Genomic DNA, 19137 nt, shown 5'->3' on the forward strand with positions numbered 1-19137 from the left:
ATTTTTTTTTCATATTAGGTGCATTGGGCTACCACCTACTGCCAGGTACTCCACATCAGCAACCTCAGCAGTCATTAGACATAATGAGAGAGCAGAATGGGGCACTCCGTGGAACTCACAGACTTTGAACGTGATCAGGTGATTGGGTGTCACTTGTGTTATACATCTGTACGCAAGATTTCCACACTCCTAAGCATCCCTAGGTCCACTGTTTCTGATGTGATAGTGAAGTAGAAACGTGAAGGAACACGTACAGCATGAAAGCATACAGGCCAACCTCATGTGCTGACTGACAGAGACTGACGACAGTTGAAGAGGGCGGTAATGTGTAATAGGCAGACATCTTATCAGACCATCACAGAGGAACTCCAAACTGCATCTGCATCCACTACTGCATCTGCATCCCCTACAAGTACTATGACAGTTACGGAGGTAAGAAAACTTGTATTTCATGGTTGAGCTGCTGCTCATGAACCACACATCACGCCGGTAAATGCCAAATGACACTTCGCTTGGTGTAAGGAGCGTAAACATTGGACGACTGAACAGCGGAAAAACATTGTGTGGAGTGACAAATCACGGTACACAATGTGGCAATCTGATGTCAGGGTGTGGGTATGGCAAATGCCTGGTGAACGTCATCTGCCAGCATGTGTAGTGCCAACAGTATAATTCAGAGGCGGTGGTGTTATGATGTGGTCATGTTTTTGATGGAGGGGGGCTTGCACCCCTTGTTGTTTTGTGCCGCAAAATTGCAGAAAACTGATCTTTTAAGCACCTTCTTGCTTCCCACTGTTGAAGAGCAAAATTTGGGGATAGCAATTGCATCTTTCAACACTATCGAGCACCTGTTCATAATGCACGGCCTGTGGTGGAGTGGTTACATGACAATAACATCCCTGTAATGGACTGGCCTGCACAGCGTTCTGACCTGAATCCTACAGAACACCTTTGGGATGTTTTGGAATGCTGACTTAGTGCCAGGCCTCATCGACCAACAGTGATACCTCTCCTCAGTGCAGCACTCCATGAAGAATGGGTTGCCATTCCCCAAGAAACCTTCTAGCACCTGACTGGACGTATGCCTGTGAGAGTGGAAGCTGTTACCAAGGCTAAGGGTGTGCCAACACCATATTGAATTCCAGCATTACCAATGGAAGGCGCCACGAACTTTTAAGTCATTTTCAGCCAAGTGTCAGGGATACTTTTGATCACATAGTCTAACTCATTGTGATCTGCTTGTCGACAGACACATTTCCTTCTGAACTCCATTGTTTACTACTTAAGGAATAAAAATTTCAGCTCTTTGTTTGTGCTGTTGGTACATTTTTAAGTTCTACTCATTGTGTGTCATTTTTCAGATGGATTTCTGAGAATGGTACATCATTTACTTTTCAACAACAGAATTTCCTGTCTCTCAAAACTGCCTGTACACTGTTTGAGCACCTCCTCTATTTGGTAATTTGTGTTTTATTCTCTTAATTTATTATCTTCTATCGTGGATTTTATACTATTCCATAATTTAGGAGAAGACATATTTCAATAGTTCTTAATGGCACAGTAAAACATAGACATTATAAAACACGCAAATACACTCCTGGAAATGGAAAAAAGTACACATTGACACCGGTGTGTCAGACCCACCATACTTGCTCCGGACACTGCGAGAGGGCTGTACAAGCAATGATCACACGCACGGCACAGCGGACACACCAGGAACCGCGGTGTTGGCCGTCAAATGGCGCTAGCTGCACAGCATTTGTGCACCGCCGCCGTCAGTGTCAGCCAGTTTGCCGTGGCAGTCTTTAACACTGGTAGCATGCCGCGACAGCGTGGACGTGAACCGTATGTGCAGTTGACGGACTTTGAGCGAGGGCGTATAGTGGGCATGCGGGAGGCCGGGTGGACGTACCGCCGAATTGCTCAACACGTGGGGCGTGAGGTCTCCACAGTACATCGATGTTGTCGCCAGTGGTCGGCGGAAGGTGCACGTGCCCGTCGACCTGGGACCGGACCGCAGTGACGCACGGATGCACGCCAAGACCATAGGATTCTACGCAGTGCCGTAGGGGACCGCACCGCCACTTCCCAGCAAATTAGGGACACTGTTGCTCCTGGGGTATCGGCGAGGACCATTCGCAACCGTCTCCATGAAGCTGGGCTACGGTCCCGCACACCGTTAGGCCGTCTTCCGCTCACGCCCCAACATCGTGCAGCCCGCCTCCAGTGGTGTCGCGACAGGCGTGAATGGAGGGACGAATGGAGACGTGTCGTCTTCAGCGATGAGAGTCGCTTCTGCCTTGGTGCCAATGATGGTCGTATGCGTGTTTGGCGCCGTGCAGGTGAGCGCCACAATCAGGACTGCATACGACCGAGGCACACAGGGCCAACACCCGGCTGCACTGGCCGTACACCACTGGTGAATGTCGAGGGGACACTGAATAGTGCACGGTACATCCAAACCGTCATCGAACCCATCGTTCTACCATTCCTAGACCGGCAAGGGAACTTGCTGTTCCAACAGGACAATGCACATCCGCATGTATCCCGTGCCACCCAACGTGCTCTAGAAGGTGTAAGTCAACTACCCTGGCCAGCAAGATCTCCGGATCTGTCCCCCATTGAGCATGTTTGGGACTGGATGAAGCGTCGTCTCACGCGGTCTGCACGTCCAGCACGAACGCTGGTCCAACTGAGGCGCCAGGTGGAAATGGCATGGCAAGCCGTTCCACAGGACTACATCCAGCATCTCTACGATCGTCTCCATGGGAGAATAGCAGCCTGCATTGCTGCGAAAGGTGGATATACACTGTACTAGTGCCGACATTGTGCATGCTCTGTTGCCTGTGTCTATGTGCCTGTGGTTCTGTCAGTGTGATCATGTGATGTATCTGACCCCAGGAATGTGTCAATAAAGTTTCCCCTTCCTGGGACAATGAATTCACGGTGTTCTTATTTCAATTTCCAGGAGTGTAGTAGGAAACACAACTACAATGATAATGAAATTGCAATAGAAGTACCTACCTTGTTACCTGAAAATCCGATGAACTCTAGGAGCTTAATTACACGAGCAGGCAGTAGAGATATCATCTGGAAAGACAGTAATATTCAATGAAACAGAGTCTGAATGCCAGCTGGTCTTCTAACACTTAAATGAAGTCACAGTAAAACCTCCCAACAATGATATTCAAAAAATTAAGTTTCATAGAAAAAGCCGCATGATTATGACTGTAGTTTTAATACTGAAAGAACAAGCAATAAGAAAGTCAACTTTTAGATCACTGTAAGGAAACAAATAAATCAACAACAGAGAACTACATAAAACATATATCTGGACGCCTGGATGTGACTGAACCTTGGATCCACGTCAATTAACCTAAAACATTATGTAAGTCCTGAACAACTGCAATACGTTCTCACTTTTTCATGTTCTATTATCATTAAAAATAGAATCAAACAATTTGTAACTGCCTTGATCTGCAACACACCAATGATAATTTATTTTATGACATTACAGTGATCATATTTACTACTTCATTGTCAAAATGCCACAGCACATTTCTTTTGACAATTCCTAGTTTTCATATCCTGAGTTCTGTAAATACATTTGACTTATGTAATTATGAATGTCTGACACTTACTCAGTTCTCTTTTTACACCTTTATCCTAAACTTTATCTCACTGCCTGTAAGACTCTGTAGGAGAAAACTTACTTCCTTGGTTCTGAATATCGGAAAGGTCATTCTGATGTTTTAAGAAATTCTTTTTCCACTCTATACAGTAGCTCTTTTGTAATGCTTATAGGGCACTGAAGGAGCTGGAAATTTGATGGATTCTCAGTTGCTCCACTGCCTTCTGCAGTGTGCAGGGATATGGAGACACAATGAGAAACACACCATACATCACACTAAGCTGAAGCAGATATGTCTGCTGAGAACAGCCAAATGCAGTGAGTATGAAAGCTCATATCACAGGAGAACGGAGCAATCCAAAGCCCCAGGCTCTGTTTAAAGCTGCAATGAACAGCAACAGAGATGCTTCTGATGACAAAAATATATAGGATGGAATCTGTAGGCAGAAAATGTGTTTATAGCTGTCTACAAGGTTATCAGAATAGGAACCATTGATGATGCACTTAAATTGGATCAACTGTTGACAAGCATGATGACAGATCTACAACAAGCAAGTATAACACATGCTGATACCAAGTTTCATATATTGATGTAAAAGGCGCTAGAGAATTAATACAGATATTATTAACACCACCATTCACAGAGATTTTAGCAAGTGAAGATCTGTGTTGAATTTTGCTGCACAGCTCTACTGATGAGCAAAGGCAACATGGATGAAAACTACTATAGATTTCACCAACATATTTGGCGGATGTGGAATTCAAGAATTCAATGTTTTTTCCTTGGTGTCTTTAACAATGTGCCCCACTTTTGCTCTCAAAATTCAAAGGGATGTAACATTTTCTGCTGATGGGCTACACTTAAATTTGTATGTAACCAGATGCCTGTCTCTCAATACCCAGAAGCATTCTCAACTCCATTACAGGACAGTCTGTTTTCTAGTGTGATGACAAGATTTTCGTATGGTGTTTTTACAACTTTGGTAAATTATAATGCTAATTATAATGCAAATCCTGGTCAGCACTTTGTTGCTCAAACAGAGCCATCAGGCTGTACAATGTCCTGAATGGCTGAGTAATTTCTGTTGCTGCCTTTTGATGATTACTCTGTTCTATGGATTGGCCCCAATGGAAAGAAGTCACTGAAATGGAAATCTATGACTACTTCCCATCAAACATTATCTGCAAGAACTAGAAGAGAGATGTTGATGATGATGATGATGATGACGATGACGATGATGATGACGATGACGATGACGATGGGTTTGCGCGGTGCTCACAGCACGGTTATCAGTGCCCATACAAAGTGCCAATCTTTACACAGTCCAATCTTGCCACGTTCATGAATAATGATGATGAAATGATCAGGACATTACAAACACCCAGTCCCCGGGCAGAGAAAATCCCCAACCCGACCGGGATAGAGGAGATATAAGTAGCAGAGTATAGCTCTTGTGTGTCATCTGGTCAAAATCCTGTAGGCATATTTCTTCTAGCTGAATGAGTGTGTTCCTCACTCATTCCCTAAGTCATATGGTAGAAGAGCACACAGCACGCCAGTTAAGATAGTGAAGTCTCTTACAAGGAGAAAGGGGTGAAGATAGCCTTGAGAAGATCTTGCTGTACATCTTTACATGGGGGATAATATGGAGGCAGGTGTAAAAAACATATTGTTGTGTGAGAACTGTGACTACTGGGATCTCTGTGCCATGTGGTATTGGGCAAGAAGTATGTAGCAATGACAAACACAGCCACCCTCCCCAACTCTGACAACCTTTCCCGTCAATGGCCAACCATCATGTAGATGTTGTAGCACCTTTGCACAAGTATATCAAAAGATACATCTTCTTCACTGCAGACACAATTCTGTCCCACAGAGGGATCATTATCATAAATTCCAAGGTTATGTACCCAGAACTGTTGCTTATAATAACCTACCCCTGTTGTTAACCCTGAGGCAGATAAACTTTTCTGCAAGTCAAACACAAATGCTTGCTCAATAAAGCTCCTGGACATCTCTTGGCCCTAGACTTTTCACCCTCCTTTCTCCTCCTTGCTGCAAGTGGACACCACACTGCCTTTTCAATTCTTGTTTCATTCGTAACTTCTTGTGTTTGCAATGCAGTTCTACTGGCTCTTCGACAAGTATCGTCTGCCGAGTGATGGAAATGCAGATTAATCTTTGCATTACAAATGTGCTGGGATATATGCTAGTACATGGTCTGAATAGTTTTCTCACCAGCCGCGGTGGCCAAGCGGTTCTAGGCGCTTCAGTCTGGAACCGCACGACTGCTACAGTCGCAGGTTCAAATCCTGCCTCGGGCATGGATATGTGTGATGTCCTTAGGTTAAGTTAGGTTTAAGTAGCTCTAAGTTCTAGGGGACTGATGACCTCAGATCTTAAGTCCCATAGTGCTCAGAGCCATTTGAACCATTTTCTCACTTTTATGCACAGATTCCTATACATTTTATATGATTGGTCTGAGGTACTTTTCAGATGTATCTTTATGACAGTAGTGTGATTACTTTATGAAATTACCAATTATATCTTCTTATTCTGTACTAGTCTTCTAATGATGAAGAAGGAGGGGGGTGGGGGCAACATTCAGATCTTTAGTCGACATGGTGATCACTTTCATCACATTTTTCATCTTAAAGCTATGGTTATAGCTCCACTAAGAATTTATAATGTGTTCTGAATGTATTTCTTACACACAGCATGGTCAGCCCCATTTTGTCATCTTGCAATAAGGAAGTTCTTGACATATTCCAATCAGATGGATTTTCTCTTAGTATAACATATTTCTGTCTGACTGCTTTATTTGATCAGTTACGAAGATCTTTTCCATTTTCCAAGCCATTTTGCAGACATATGCTGTACACTACTTAGCTGGAATAAACTTATTAGTCACTCATATATACTTCTCATCTCTCGCACATTTCAATATCCCCACATACTTTTCTGAACGTGAAACTTCACTGTTCTTTTGCATACTTTCTCTTCCTATAGAAGGAATTATTTCTTACTGTAGTAACTGCTGTCCTCTGATGGCTCGTAATCACTACCTGCAACCACTACTGCTACCACTTGAGTTCATTTCTGAATTTGAAAATCCAGCACACAACAGTAAACAAGACCGCACCACATATGCTTATCCCATATGTTAGTTTATTTGGTTACATGATAAACTGTTTGGGGCTAGCAAATCTACTTTTAAATATTCAACATTTTGTGAAGTTTGGACTTAGTTTCTCTCAAATTTCAACATGTCTTTCATAGAAAATCCAACTTCAGTCAGCATTCTCTTGCCTACTACCTGTCTGCTTCCATTGAGGGTTAAGGCCTTGACGTGTGTACAGGTATCTACACTATATTGAAAGTGCATATTTTGTAGTAGTTTCAGTACTACCTTATGGTGGCAGACCTATACAATACCATGTGCACATGGCAGAACAAATTCAAAATTTTTAATTTTGGACATTGGGCACTTATGGCTGTTATCCATCGAACTGTTCACACACAAACAAATGAAACATAATAGGTGGGGGACATTGAAGTATGTGCATGAAGATTTTCCAGTCCATAGGTATGTAAGCTGTTTGTCTGCAAAGCACATAACATAGTGAACAACTGATCCTGTTATCAACTGCTCCAAAAAGCCACACAATTCTTTAACATCAATGCTGTATTAAATTTTGCTAAGGCATGGTGGCAACCTAGTGGAAATCATTCACAAAATTCAACAGACTTCCAGGGTTGCATTGATGAGCATGTTACTGTAGTACTGATTCTTGAGAATCCAGAATCACAGTGCTATTGAACCAGTGTGAACTCTGATCATACCAGACAGTCATACAACAACTTCTTGTATGTTCATCCTTATGATTGATGCTCTGCAGGACTTCAGCTATTCACTTAAGTAAGAAAATGAAACAAACACCTGTAGCCATCATTTCAATATTATTTTATTATATTGCGACCAGTTCCGGTGACTCGATACACCATCTTCAGGCCTTAATTGGTGCTGAGGGGATGAACTCATACACTAGATCCCATCAGTGGCAAACAACTATGAACTAGCTGCCATAGAATACTGTGGAAGTGGTGATGTATCTGTTGGTTGTAGGCACAACATTGCTTTTACTGTATTCTGGGGAAGCAATTTAATAGACATCGGCCACTGATGGGATCGTGTGTATGGTTGAAATGCTCCCCCTCAGTGTCATTTAAGGCATGAAGATGGTGCATCGAGTCACCAAAGGTGGTTGCAATATAATAAAATAGCATCAACATGACTGCAGGTGTTTTAATTTTATTACATATAATACAACAGTCTTATAACTTGTGAACAAGGTAGGGGTAAGCAGTGAATTGGTTTCTTCAATTTTGGCTCAGCATATGCACTTGTGAAGAATGAATGTGAAATTTTTACCATGGCTGTCAACAATGGTGCAACCAAAACCAAACGTCCACCTGCAAACTGCTCGAGAGAACAAACACAGGCACCAAATACCTGATTCTGGTGTTGCAGCTGGACACTGATTTAGACAGTCTGGCTGTTAATACAGTACTGCCACCAAGGTACAGTGGCATCTGGTGGGCCTTTCCACTCTCAGCTACGTACAAGGCATATGACCACAACACAACACTTCTCACGTGTTTATGCCTGAGTGCTTCACTTAACTTTCATACCTCTACTTTGCTGTAACAATTCTGATTAAATTTCTCAACTGTTTTATTCTTTCTGGACATTGTTCTGGTTGTGATCAACTCACTCACCGTAGACCTGTTTGTACAGTAAACATTTACTGGCTATGAGACACTTTACCTAACACTGTTACTAGCTATTGCTCATTATACTGTTGTGTGTGCTGTTATCAACATTCAAAGTTACACTTTGTTCAGTAAAACTGTATTCATATAGGAACAAAAAAGTAGTAATGAAGTCCTTTGTATTCCTTACATTGTAATAAATCAAGACTGATCAAGATATACTAAACTTTTTTGAGGAGGAATTCCATTAATAAGGGTTGCATTGCCAGCTACTGATGCAATTGAACCATACACAAACACCACAGCTACAGCAGGAGAACCCGCTGCTTCTACCAAAGTTTTCTTCATTTAATGAGACCAACAAAGTCTGAGACTTACAGACACTCTTTTTGATAGTATTTTGCAGTGTTCAAGTATTAAGTTCTGAGCTACCACATGCCTTTTTCTTGGCTGTGATTGACTCATGGAGCTATCACCTCTTAAGGATTTGTTTTTGTGATATAAACTGACACAATCAAGTCAGATAACTGGGATGAAGCAAGCATCATGTAGAAACCAAGACTGATGCCAAGTCGAGGGCCAAAAATGTAGTAGGAAGCAGATGTTATGACTGCAAGTAATGTGAACCAGTACTAATAGCATAGTGAGGTACCTGCTGTATTTGAGGGTCTGTGTAGACAGGCTTCAGTAACAAGATACAAACTTCTGATCCACCTGCTGGGTCAGATAAGTATTCCCTGCACATATGCCAACAGGTGTCTCCATGTAACATGTTTGCTGCAATCCATGAAGCTGAATTATCTAGTACACATACACTATTGCAATAACACACTGAGTAGGTTTCCTATAAATCTGGAGGGGTGGGATATTCAATTTCTCCTACTCTGTTCAACCAGCCCATTTGGGTGATAGTGACTGGTGTGCACCAGGTCGGGGGGAGGGGGGGGGGGAGACAGGCACGGGAAAGGTGTGTATCTGTCCCAACAGCTGGTGGGGAATGGGGCATCAATCAGGGACTTTATTTCATGTAGTGATGAGATTTCCAAAGCTAGAGGCATCCATTTTGCCTTGTTATGTTCCATGTAGTGGTCTAGGCATGGCAGGCATACTGTGGAGGCAGAGGCTGCACTCATCTGGGAGGCAGTAGCCTTGATCTGGGCTGGCTGGGAGGCATAGTTGGCAGTTGTCTCCATCTCAGGTGGCTTTTTATGCCATGATGAGGTCATGCCATGAGCATCAGCAAGTTGTTGCAGCCAGAGCAAATTTTGATGTCACTCAAGGTGCTCTTCTCTGGCGATGCTCCTCCAACTCCCCTCCCAACTCATCAACAGTGACAACCCCCTCGAGTCCACAGCCCGGACTACAGACACTGTACAGTTGTAAGGGCACGGCTACCATGACGGAGTTCGCACGGTCGTGTAAAAAAGATCAAAATTGGCACGGAGCTTGTGCTCGTGCTGCAGCTTGGTTGGACTTCTGCCATACATGAGGGTGGACTGACATGTATCATGGTAGCATGTCAGGATTTCCTCAGAGGTCACAATTTTTATACTGTTCATTTGAGTTTTAAAAGTTCTGACTAACCTCTCTGCTTCTGACATAAATGCAGGGTGAAAAGGAGCAGTGGTCAGATGTTTTATACTATTCTTTTGGAAAAAGGAGTGGAATTCAGTCTACGATATTATCAATGCCACTTTGTTTACATTTTGATGAAGAAGTGAGATATTAGATATGTCACTGCTGGTAGAGCCTTAAGTCGTCATTCTAATTCTTTAGAAACCCATTAAACACAGAAATTTTGCCAAACACTTTCTCCAAAAATTATTTTGAGCAGTTAGTTCAGGAGCCTACATCAAGCGTAAATGGTTGCAGTAACATAGATCTCTTGACAACAAACAATCCTGAACAAGTAGTGTGTGTCATGACGGATAAAAGGATTAGTGACAAAAAGGTCATTGTAGTGGGACCGAATACCACAACACCCGTATCCATTAAAAATAATTGCGAAATGCTCCCTTTGTCAGAAAAGTTCCAGGATGGTTTTTTTATTTTTTTATTTCTGAGTATGCAAGACTAAAAAGGAAATTTTTTTTTAATGTTACCAGGTATACGTGTGTCTCCGAAGTGACCTTCGCTGTGCTTCCACACAAACTCACTAGGTGGCAGGGCTGGGCTTAACAATACACTTTTTTTGGTTCTTGGCGCAGTACTTACAGTGACACGATGGATCGGATGATGATTGTGAGCAATGAGTGAACATAGAGTTTGTATTAAGTTCAGGAAAACCCCTTGTGAAACATGGGCAATGACTAGGCAAGACTATGGGGGTGAGGCATTTTCAAGAGGTCATTTTTTTGAGTGGCACAAAAGATTTTGTGAATGCAGAAATTCAGTGCAAGAGGATCCCAGAGCTGGCCGCCCATCTACAGCACATACTGATGTGAATGCTGAGTGTGTAAGGCACTTATTGCAAGAAGACCATCATGCAGCTGTGCGGGCAACATGGGAAGAACTTAATACGAATCATGATGTGTGTCATGAGATTTCATGCACAGATTTAGGGAAATGGAAACTTAATGCAAAACTCATCCTTCACACACTAACAGACAAACAGAACCACTGGATAGAGCCAGAAGTAATCACACATTTCAGTCAGTCAGTCGGTCGGTCGGTTTGTTTGGGGAAGGAGACCAGACAGCGAGGTCATCGGTCTCGTCGGATTAGGGAAGGACGGGGAAGGAAGTCGGCCGTGACCTTTGAAAGGAACCGTCCCGGCATTTGTCTGGAGCGATTTAGGGAAATCACGGAAAACGTAAATTGGGATGGCCGGACGCGGGATTGAACCGTCGTCCTCCTGAATGCGAGTCCAGTGTCTAACCACTGCACCACCCCGCTCGGTACACATTTCAGTTGAAGATTATTGCTACGAGTATGGCCCTCACGTGAAGCGTCAAAGTGCTGAATGGCACAGCCCTGGATCACCAGTCTTGAAAAAAAGTCAGACGGCAATGTTCGAGAATGAGATATGTCGATCACATTCTTTGATAGTAAACAATTAGTTCACCGCGAGTATATTCCTCCGTGTCACACAGTGAACCGAACTCTTTACAGCGAAGTCATGAAACGTTTGCGACAAGCAATTTGACATCACCGCCCTGATTTGTGGCATTCTCGGGACTGGGACTTACTGCGTGCCACTGCGAGACCCCGTACTGCTTTATCTGTTATCGAGTATCTGGCCAGACATTTTGTTATTGCCATCCCATGCCCGTCATATTCACCTGACCTCTCGCCTTGTGATTTTTTCTCGTTTCCACAAGTGAAAAGGCGACTGAAAGGAAAGCTTCATCAGGATATCACAGACATCCCAACAGGCTGTGGCAAATAATCTTATAAACATTGCAGCTGAAAATTTCTTTGCTTGTTTCCAATAACTTCAGAAACATTGGCAACTGTGTATAGATAGTCAAGGGGACTACTTTGATAGGAGCTAGGATCATTATTTGTGGTAAGTGCAACTTTCTATTTTTAAAAAACCTGTCCTGGAACTTTTCTGACAACTAGATTATATGTATTTAAAAAAAGCAGATAAAATTTATTTGAAATCTTCCTAAGAGACAGTCTTCATTATTTCCAAACTAACTATGTACATTTAGATCAGACATGGCTTAAATTCAAAGAATTAATATTGTTGGCAATTAAAGGATTCACAGCAAAGAAATTAATAAGAAAAAGAACAGATCCTCTACAGTACAAAAAACAGGTCAGGATGCTATTGCAGAAGCAACGAAAAAAGAATGCCAGAGTTAAAAGAATGTGAAATATCAACTGATGACATATCAATTGATGTTTTACAGAAGCTCAAAATTTACCAATGGACTTCAATGTATGATGTCTTTAATAGGGTCAATAATGAAACACTGTCAAAATCAGGTAGAAAATCCAAAGAGATTCTGATCATATGTAAAGTACACCAGTGACAAGTCACAATCAATACCTTGACTGCACAGTAGCAGTGGTAACTACAGAATCATTAAAGCAGTTACCAAACAAGATTTTCTGAAATTCTTTTATCAAAGATGATGCAGTAAATACTTCAGAATTCAAATCAAGAACAACAGTCAACACAAATAACTTGAATGTAGATACCCTTCGTGTAGCAAAACAACTGAAGTCAATAAAGGCAAGTCCTTTCGTCCAGACTGAATAATAATTAAGTTCCTTTCGAAGTATGCTGATGTAATAGTTCCATATTTTACTATCTTATCCAATCACCTGCTTGAGGAACGATCCATGCCTAAGGACTGGCAACATGCATGGATCACACCAAATAGAAGTAATCCACTGAATTATACATCCATATCACTGACATCAATTTGCAGTAAGATTTTGGAACATAAAAAATAATACAAAATAAAAAAATTTTAAAAAATCTTTTCACACGTAGTCTGCATGGATTCAGAAAAATATCATTCTTGTGGCAAAAAAAGAAAGAAACTGGCCCTTTATTCACATAAAGTGATTAGTGCTATTGACAGAGGAACTCAAGTTGATTCCATATTTTTAGATTTCCAGAAGACTTTTGACACTGTTCGTCACAGTGAATTCTAGTCAAATTGTGCACTCATGAAGTATCATCTCAGTTGTGTTACTGGATATATGATTTCCCATTAGAAAGGACATAATTCAAAGCTAATGATGGGAAGTCACTGAGTAACAAAGAAGTGATAACTGGCATTCTCAAGAAAGTGTTGTAGGTACCCCTGCTGTTTCTAATCTACATAAACTATCTGGAAGACACTGTGAACAGTCCTCAGATTGTTTGAAAGTGATGCTGTTGTTTACCTCTAACAAAGTCAGAATATCAGTAAGAAATACAAAATGATTTAGACAAGATATATGTACAGTATGTGAAGCGGCAGTTGATCCTAAACAATAAAAAGTGTTAAGTCCTCCACATGACTATTGAAAAGAATCTGTTAAATTTCAGTTACATGATAAATAGTACAAATTTAAAGGTTGTTGAATCAACTAAATACCTAGGGATTACAATTATGAACAATTTAAATTGGAACCATCACAAAGAAAATGTTGCTGGGGAAGGCAAACCAAAGACTGTGTTTTACTGGCAGAACACTTGGAAGATGCAGCAGATCTACTAAAGTGACAGCCTACATTACATTTTTCCATCCTCTTTTGGAGTATTGCTGCATGGTGAGTATTGCTGCATGGTGTAGGATCCTTACCACATAGGACTGACAGTGGACATCGAAAAAGTTCAATGAAGGGCAGCCCATTTTGTAACATTGTGAAATAGTGGAGAGGGTCATGGATACAATATGCGAGCTAAGGTTATTCATTGCAGCAAGATCTTTTCACAAAACTTAAATCACAAACTTTCTCCAACGAATGTGAAAATATTTTGTTGACTCCCACCTACATAAGAAAACGATCGTAATAAAATAAGAGAAATCTGAGCTCACAGAGAAAGATTTAGACATTCTTCTTTTCCCCGCATTTGCTATCTGAGAGTGGAATGGTTGAGAAATAGCCCGAAAGTGGTTCTGTAAACCCTCACGAAAAACTTAGACGTGAATTGTAAAGCAATAATGTAGATTCTTTCATGCCCTGTTCTCAAGCCCCTCCATCAATTATATTACTGCCAAAGGAGATTGTAAAAATGGAGCTCCACATGTTACACGTTCTAAGAGTGGTAGTACACATTCCATCGAATCAGAGAACAGCCCCAGTAACGTAAATAGAAAATGACACACCATGTGTGTGGCAATGTACATTCCACTGAATCCAAACCACCGCCATTTGTGACTTCAATGGCATCAAGTGAGAGCTCATTGGAGGGCCAGATCAGGGTCTGTTGTGTTTTCTGATGAAACTGTTCCTGCCTCGGTGCCAGTGATGGCAGTGTGTTGGTTAGGAGGAGGCCAATTTAGGGCCTGCAACCAACCTTCATGTGTGCTAAGTAAGACACACACTAGACCTATCCCTGGAGCTATGGTCTGGGGCGCAATTTCTTATGAAAGCAGGAGCACTCTTGAGGTTATCCCAAGCACCCAGACTGCAAGTTTGTATGTCAATCTGGTGATTCAACCTGTTGTGCTACCATCCATCAACAGCATTCCAGGGGGTGCTTTCCAACAGGATAATGCTTACCCACATACTGCTGCTGTAAACCAACATGGCTCCACAGTGTGCCAACATGCTGCCTCGGCCTGCTTGATCACCAGATCTGTCTCCAGTCGAGCACATATGGGACATCATCGGACAACAACTCCAGCGTCATCCACAAATAGCATTATCCGTCCCTGTATTGACCAAGTGCAACAAGCACGTTTACAATGGCCTATCTCGTGCTTACATTAACCTGTGATCTTGCAATGTTACTCACTTAAATATGTTACCTAATTAGATGCAGTCCCAAAATTTTGTTTCTCTATGTTACTTATTTTTTCCCCCATAAGTGAACCTCAATAAAAAAGTTTTATCACCAAAAGAATCAAAGAGAATGAAAGTATGAAAATGAAGAAACACATCAAAAAATAAGGCATACGGAGTAAACATCAATTGGGACAAAAAAGTGAAGACTGATGGCTGGAAGTAAGATATGACAACAATATTTTCATTTGGCTTGAGTATTGGTATTAATTTAGGACATAAAACAAGACAGAGAAAACAAAAGATTTAAAATACATCAGAATACGAATCCTGTGCTTGCTGCTACGCTTTCACTCGGTGAAAGATGTGATTAATTTGACTGGAAAAACCAAGAGACTGCCAACGGCAACACTAAATGTCAATTATAACGGCAACACTGTCAATTACAATGAGAAAAATTCAGGAGTTGGCAAAGCTCTATTCTTTGATATACACAGCTGTCTCTCAGTTTTAGAATACGTTTGTTCTCAACCTGATGCAAAACTATTCTTTCAGTTCTGTCCAGTTCTCCCCTGAAGGTAACCCTACATTTGATTTATATTACAAAATGAACTGTCAGTTGATTTAGTCATGGAAAACATCCTGAAACAATATTTGAGACATCCTTTAAATTTGAGTATAAACTAATGGCATATTTCCTGAATGCATATTTAATTTATGATGACAAACTTGATGCTATGTTGCTTGCTGTTATATCATGTTTCAGTTCAATGAAGTTACAAATATAAAGCACAGTTTTTGGTTAATGCACTATATCTCAAGGTTTTTGGAGGCTGAAAGTGATAATGTACCAGAAAGCTCTGGTTACATTCCTACAAAGTAGCAAAATGGAATTGTGTCCTGAAATAACTCATTTCCCAAGGAAAAGTGTCTAGATTCACCTATTTTATGCCACACATTAAAAAGTTCAGGTGGCCACTGTCTGAAGGAAATTGAAAATAGCGGATTACAAAATTTTTTCCCTCTGCTTGGTGGGAGACTGCTCCCACAGCAAGTCGCTCAGTACAGGCCTAAGTTGCTGCTTCTTCTTCTCCTCCTCCTCTCTTCAGTAGCGCTATAGCCCTTGGTTATCCTTGGCTTCTTCAACCATCTTCCTAAACATTTATTGGTTATTTGCTGCTCTTTTCCACCCCGGACTCCCGTACTGATGAGATCCACTATTATGTCATCAATCCATCTTCTTCTAAGTCTCCCTTTCTGCCTAGCTGAGTGGATCCCACCTTTCATCATTTTCTTTGGAATTCTATCCTCTGCCATTCTTCTCACGAGTCTCAGCCATCATATTCACCGTTATTTCACAAATTTTATTATGTCTCTACGTTGTATTAACACTCTTAATTCGGCATTGTAGCATATTCTCCAGTCTTCTTCCTCCCTTATTGGACCGTAGATTTTGCATAGTATTTTCCGCTCAAAGGTTCGTAGTGCATTTTTATCGTGTTCTGTCACTGTCCGTTCTTCTAACCTGTATGCGACAGCTGGGTGGGCTAGGGAGTTACCTGCATATATCAGCAGTTTTGTTTTTCTTGTAACAAGGCTATTTCTGAACTGTTGCATATTTACAAAGTAAGCTCTGCTTCCTGCTTGTATTCTTCCCATTATAGCCTTTCCAACACTGTTGTCATTTGTTATTAGGTCTCCCAAGTAGTTAAAAGGGGACACTCCTTTGAAGCATTTCCCATTGATGTTTAGGTCTTTAGGGGTTCTTCTGGCCACAGATTGTGACATTATCATATATTTTGTTTTGTTTTTATTTATTATGAGGTCAGTTTTTAAGGATTCTGTTTCCATTGCCAAGTATGTTTCTTTGAGTGTATCGATATTCCTTCCTACTATAGGAATGTCATCAGCGTATGCACGTATCGGGCTAGTTTTCATAAATATGGTGCCTCTTTTGTTGATTTTATTTACTACACAATGTAAGGTTATACTGAATAGGACAATGGAGAGACTATCACCTTGCTTCGAGCCTTTATTAAAGTCAAAGCTTTCACTTGCTCTTGTCTCTGTCATTGTCATTCTGATTACTCTTGTTAGTTTAGCACATATACCAACTTCTTCCAGTACTCTGTATAGGCCTTGCCAGTTTATGCTGTCAAAGGCTTGTTTGAAGTCAATGAATAAGAAATGCAGATCTATACCATATTCACGGAACTTTTCCACCATTTGTCTTTTCACAAATATTTGATCAGCTATTCCTCTGTTTGGTCGAAAGCCACACTAGTGTTCCCCTAGTATGTCTTCTGCATACTTCTGTATCCTTTCACTTAATATAGCTATGAATATCTTATAAGCTGTGCTTAGGAGTGTTATACTCTATAGTTTTCACATGCTGTTCTGCCCCCATTCTTCTAAATGGGGATTATTCCAGTTTTCTACTTATCTGTCATAGTTTCTGTTTCCCATATATCTGATATTAATGTGTGCAGTTTCTTTATTACAGCCTCACAACCAATTTTTATTAATTCAGGGATTACGCTGTCTTCCCCAGGGGCTCGATTGTTTTTTGACTCGTGCAAAGCCTGTGAGATCTCTTGTAGAGTTGGCTTTCTTGCCTCATTGGCATCATTGGCTACTTCCAGCTCCACTCTTTCCTCCTGTGCAGCTGTCTCTTCGTATTCTAGGTTGATGCTTATTGTATCTTTGAAATACTCTGCCCTTCTTCTCACTATCTGTTCTTCCTCTCTTGTCATTTTCCCATCTTTACTGGTCTGGTACCGCGTGCCACGGAATTTGAATCTGCGCCAGACGTCACGGACGTCTAAGACCCGTAGAGGTCTCTGCACCATCGCGCCGTAAGCTGTGGTGGCGCACGCCTCCTGGCCCGCTTTTAGTGCGAGGGCACCACAGTGGAACACGTGGTCCCAGCGGCCAATAGCAGTGCCCCCGATAGCATACTTAAGCGCTGGCCTTGCGCTCAGCCAGCAGTCTGAGATTGCGTTGCATCTCAGGACATATAGTCTCAGATAGCATACTGACTTTGTGTTTCTATTCCAGTGGACGTGGTTGTCTTGTTTGGTTCGTTACTCTGTTGTCTGTTCTTCTTGTGTCGTAAGGTCCTCCATTGATCGTGTCCATCCTCTCCCGTCGTGTTGTTGTTCGCGGGCCACTCCGAGGGTCCCGCCACGTTTCCGTCACTACTACCTACTACCCCACGACCCTTCCGGTCGCCGTTACAACAACTGGAATGTGCCATTATTCTTGGCTAGAATCTATTCTTTATTTTGCCTGCAGCATGATAGAACTGTCTTATTTCACTTTCTTCCTTTAACTCTTCTAGTTCTTGAAATTTCTTCTTAGTCCACTCTCTTTTCTTTCTCTTGCACAGTCTGTTAGCTCTTCCCTTTAATTCTCTATATTGTTCCACATTATTTCTGGTTTCTCTCTGCAGCACTTTTGTTCTTTCCCTATTCTTTTCCTCTATTGCTGACTTGCAATCTTCATCAAACCATTCCTGGGTTCTTCTGTTCCTTCTTCTGCCTATTATTTCTTCTGCAGCATCTTTAATGGTTTTTTCAATCCTGCTCCAACTTCTGCCTACTCTTACTGTGGTCTCTTAATTAATCAACTTTCTGCTTCATGTTACTTGGTATTTTTCTACTTCATCAGGGATTTTCAGTGTGTCAGTATTCCATTTCATCATCTTTCCTATTCTGTTGCCATTTGTTAGGCCTAAGTTGATAGCCTGGGAGATTTCCCACAGTGGAGAACTGCTGAGGAACAGGTGCCTAGCAAAGGTTCACCTACAGACCTCAACCAGTGGGAGTGTAGGAGGATAATCACTTGATGCCTCAGAGGATGGAAGCACTGTGACAGGCTGAGACAGAGTGTCACTCTCTCTCTCTCTCTCTCTCTCTCTCTCTCTCTCTCTCTCAGGCAAAGACAGAGAGAGGAATCATTGGTGGCTTGTTGAAGAGCCCATCTTGAGCTCCATCTTGAGCCATAGGGAGATTGATAAACTGCAGAAATCCCTCAATTTGAGACTAACCTCCATCAACCACTTGTCACCTCACACAGTAGGTTTCCAGATGAGATAACTATTTGTAACTTTTGAAGTCAGCAATCAAATGCTGTGCATTGTATAGGAGGCACTGATGAGCAGATCAGTGGCATACACTGTTAATTTTAATGTTGTGCAGTACTTACCAAATTAAAGGCTCCAATTCCCATACGAACACCACTCTCAAAATGAACTTTATAGGATTCATTATTCCACTTTCTAGTATGCAGAATGTTTGCACACTCTCTGAAAACAAAGAAAGAATTTTAAAAAATTAAA

The 19137-nt window shown here is 41.6% G+C and overlaps 1 protein-coding gene across 1 annotated transcript in view; it reads right to left on the minus strand.

Annotated features, from left to right (window-relative positions):
• The window catches only part of LOC126184977 (tetratricopeptide repeat protein 39B-like), a 100069-nt gene that overhangs the window by 29105 nt on the left and 51827 nt on the right, over positions 1-19137 (minus strand). Inside the window, exons 5-6 of the mRNA XM_049927677.1 lie at positions 19005-19104; positions 3025-3090 (exon numbers count right to left, since the gene is read on the minus strand). Of these exons, the coding sequence (XP_049783634.1) occupies positions 3025-3090; positions 19005-19104 (166 nt within the window). The remainder of the gene's footprint in view (positions 1-3024; positions 3091-19004; positions 19105-19137) is intronic.

The sequence above is a fragment of the Schistocerca cancellata genome, chromosome 4, assembly GCF_023864275.1.
Source record: "Schistocerca cancellata isolate TAMUIC-IGC-003103 chromosome 4, iqSchCanc2.1, whole genome shotgun sequence".
In the NCBI taxonomy this organism is placed as follows: Eukaryota; Metazoa; Arthropoda; class Insecta; order Orthoptera; family Acrididae; genus Schistocerca; species Schistocerca cancellata.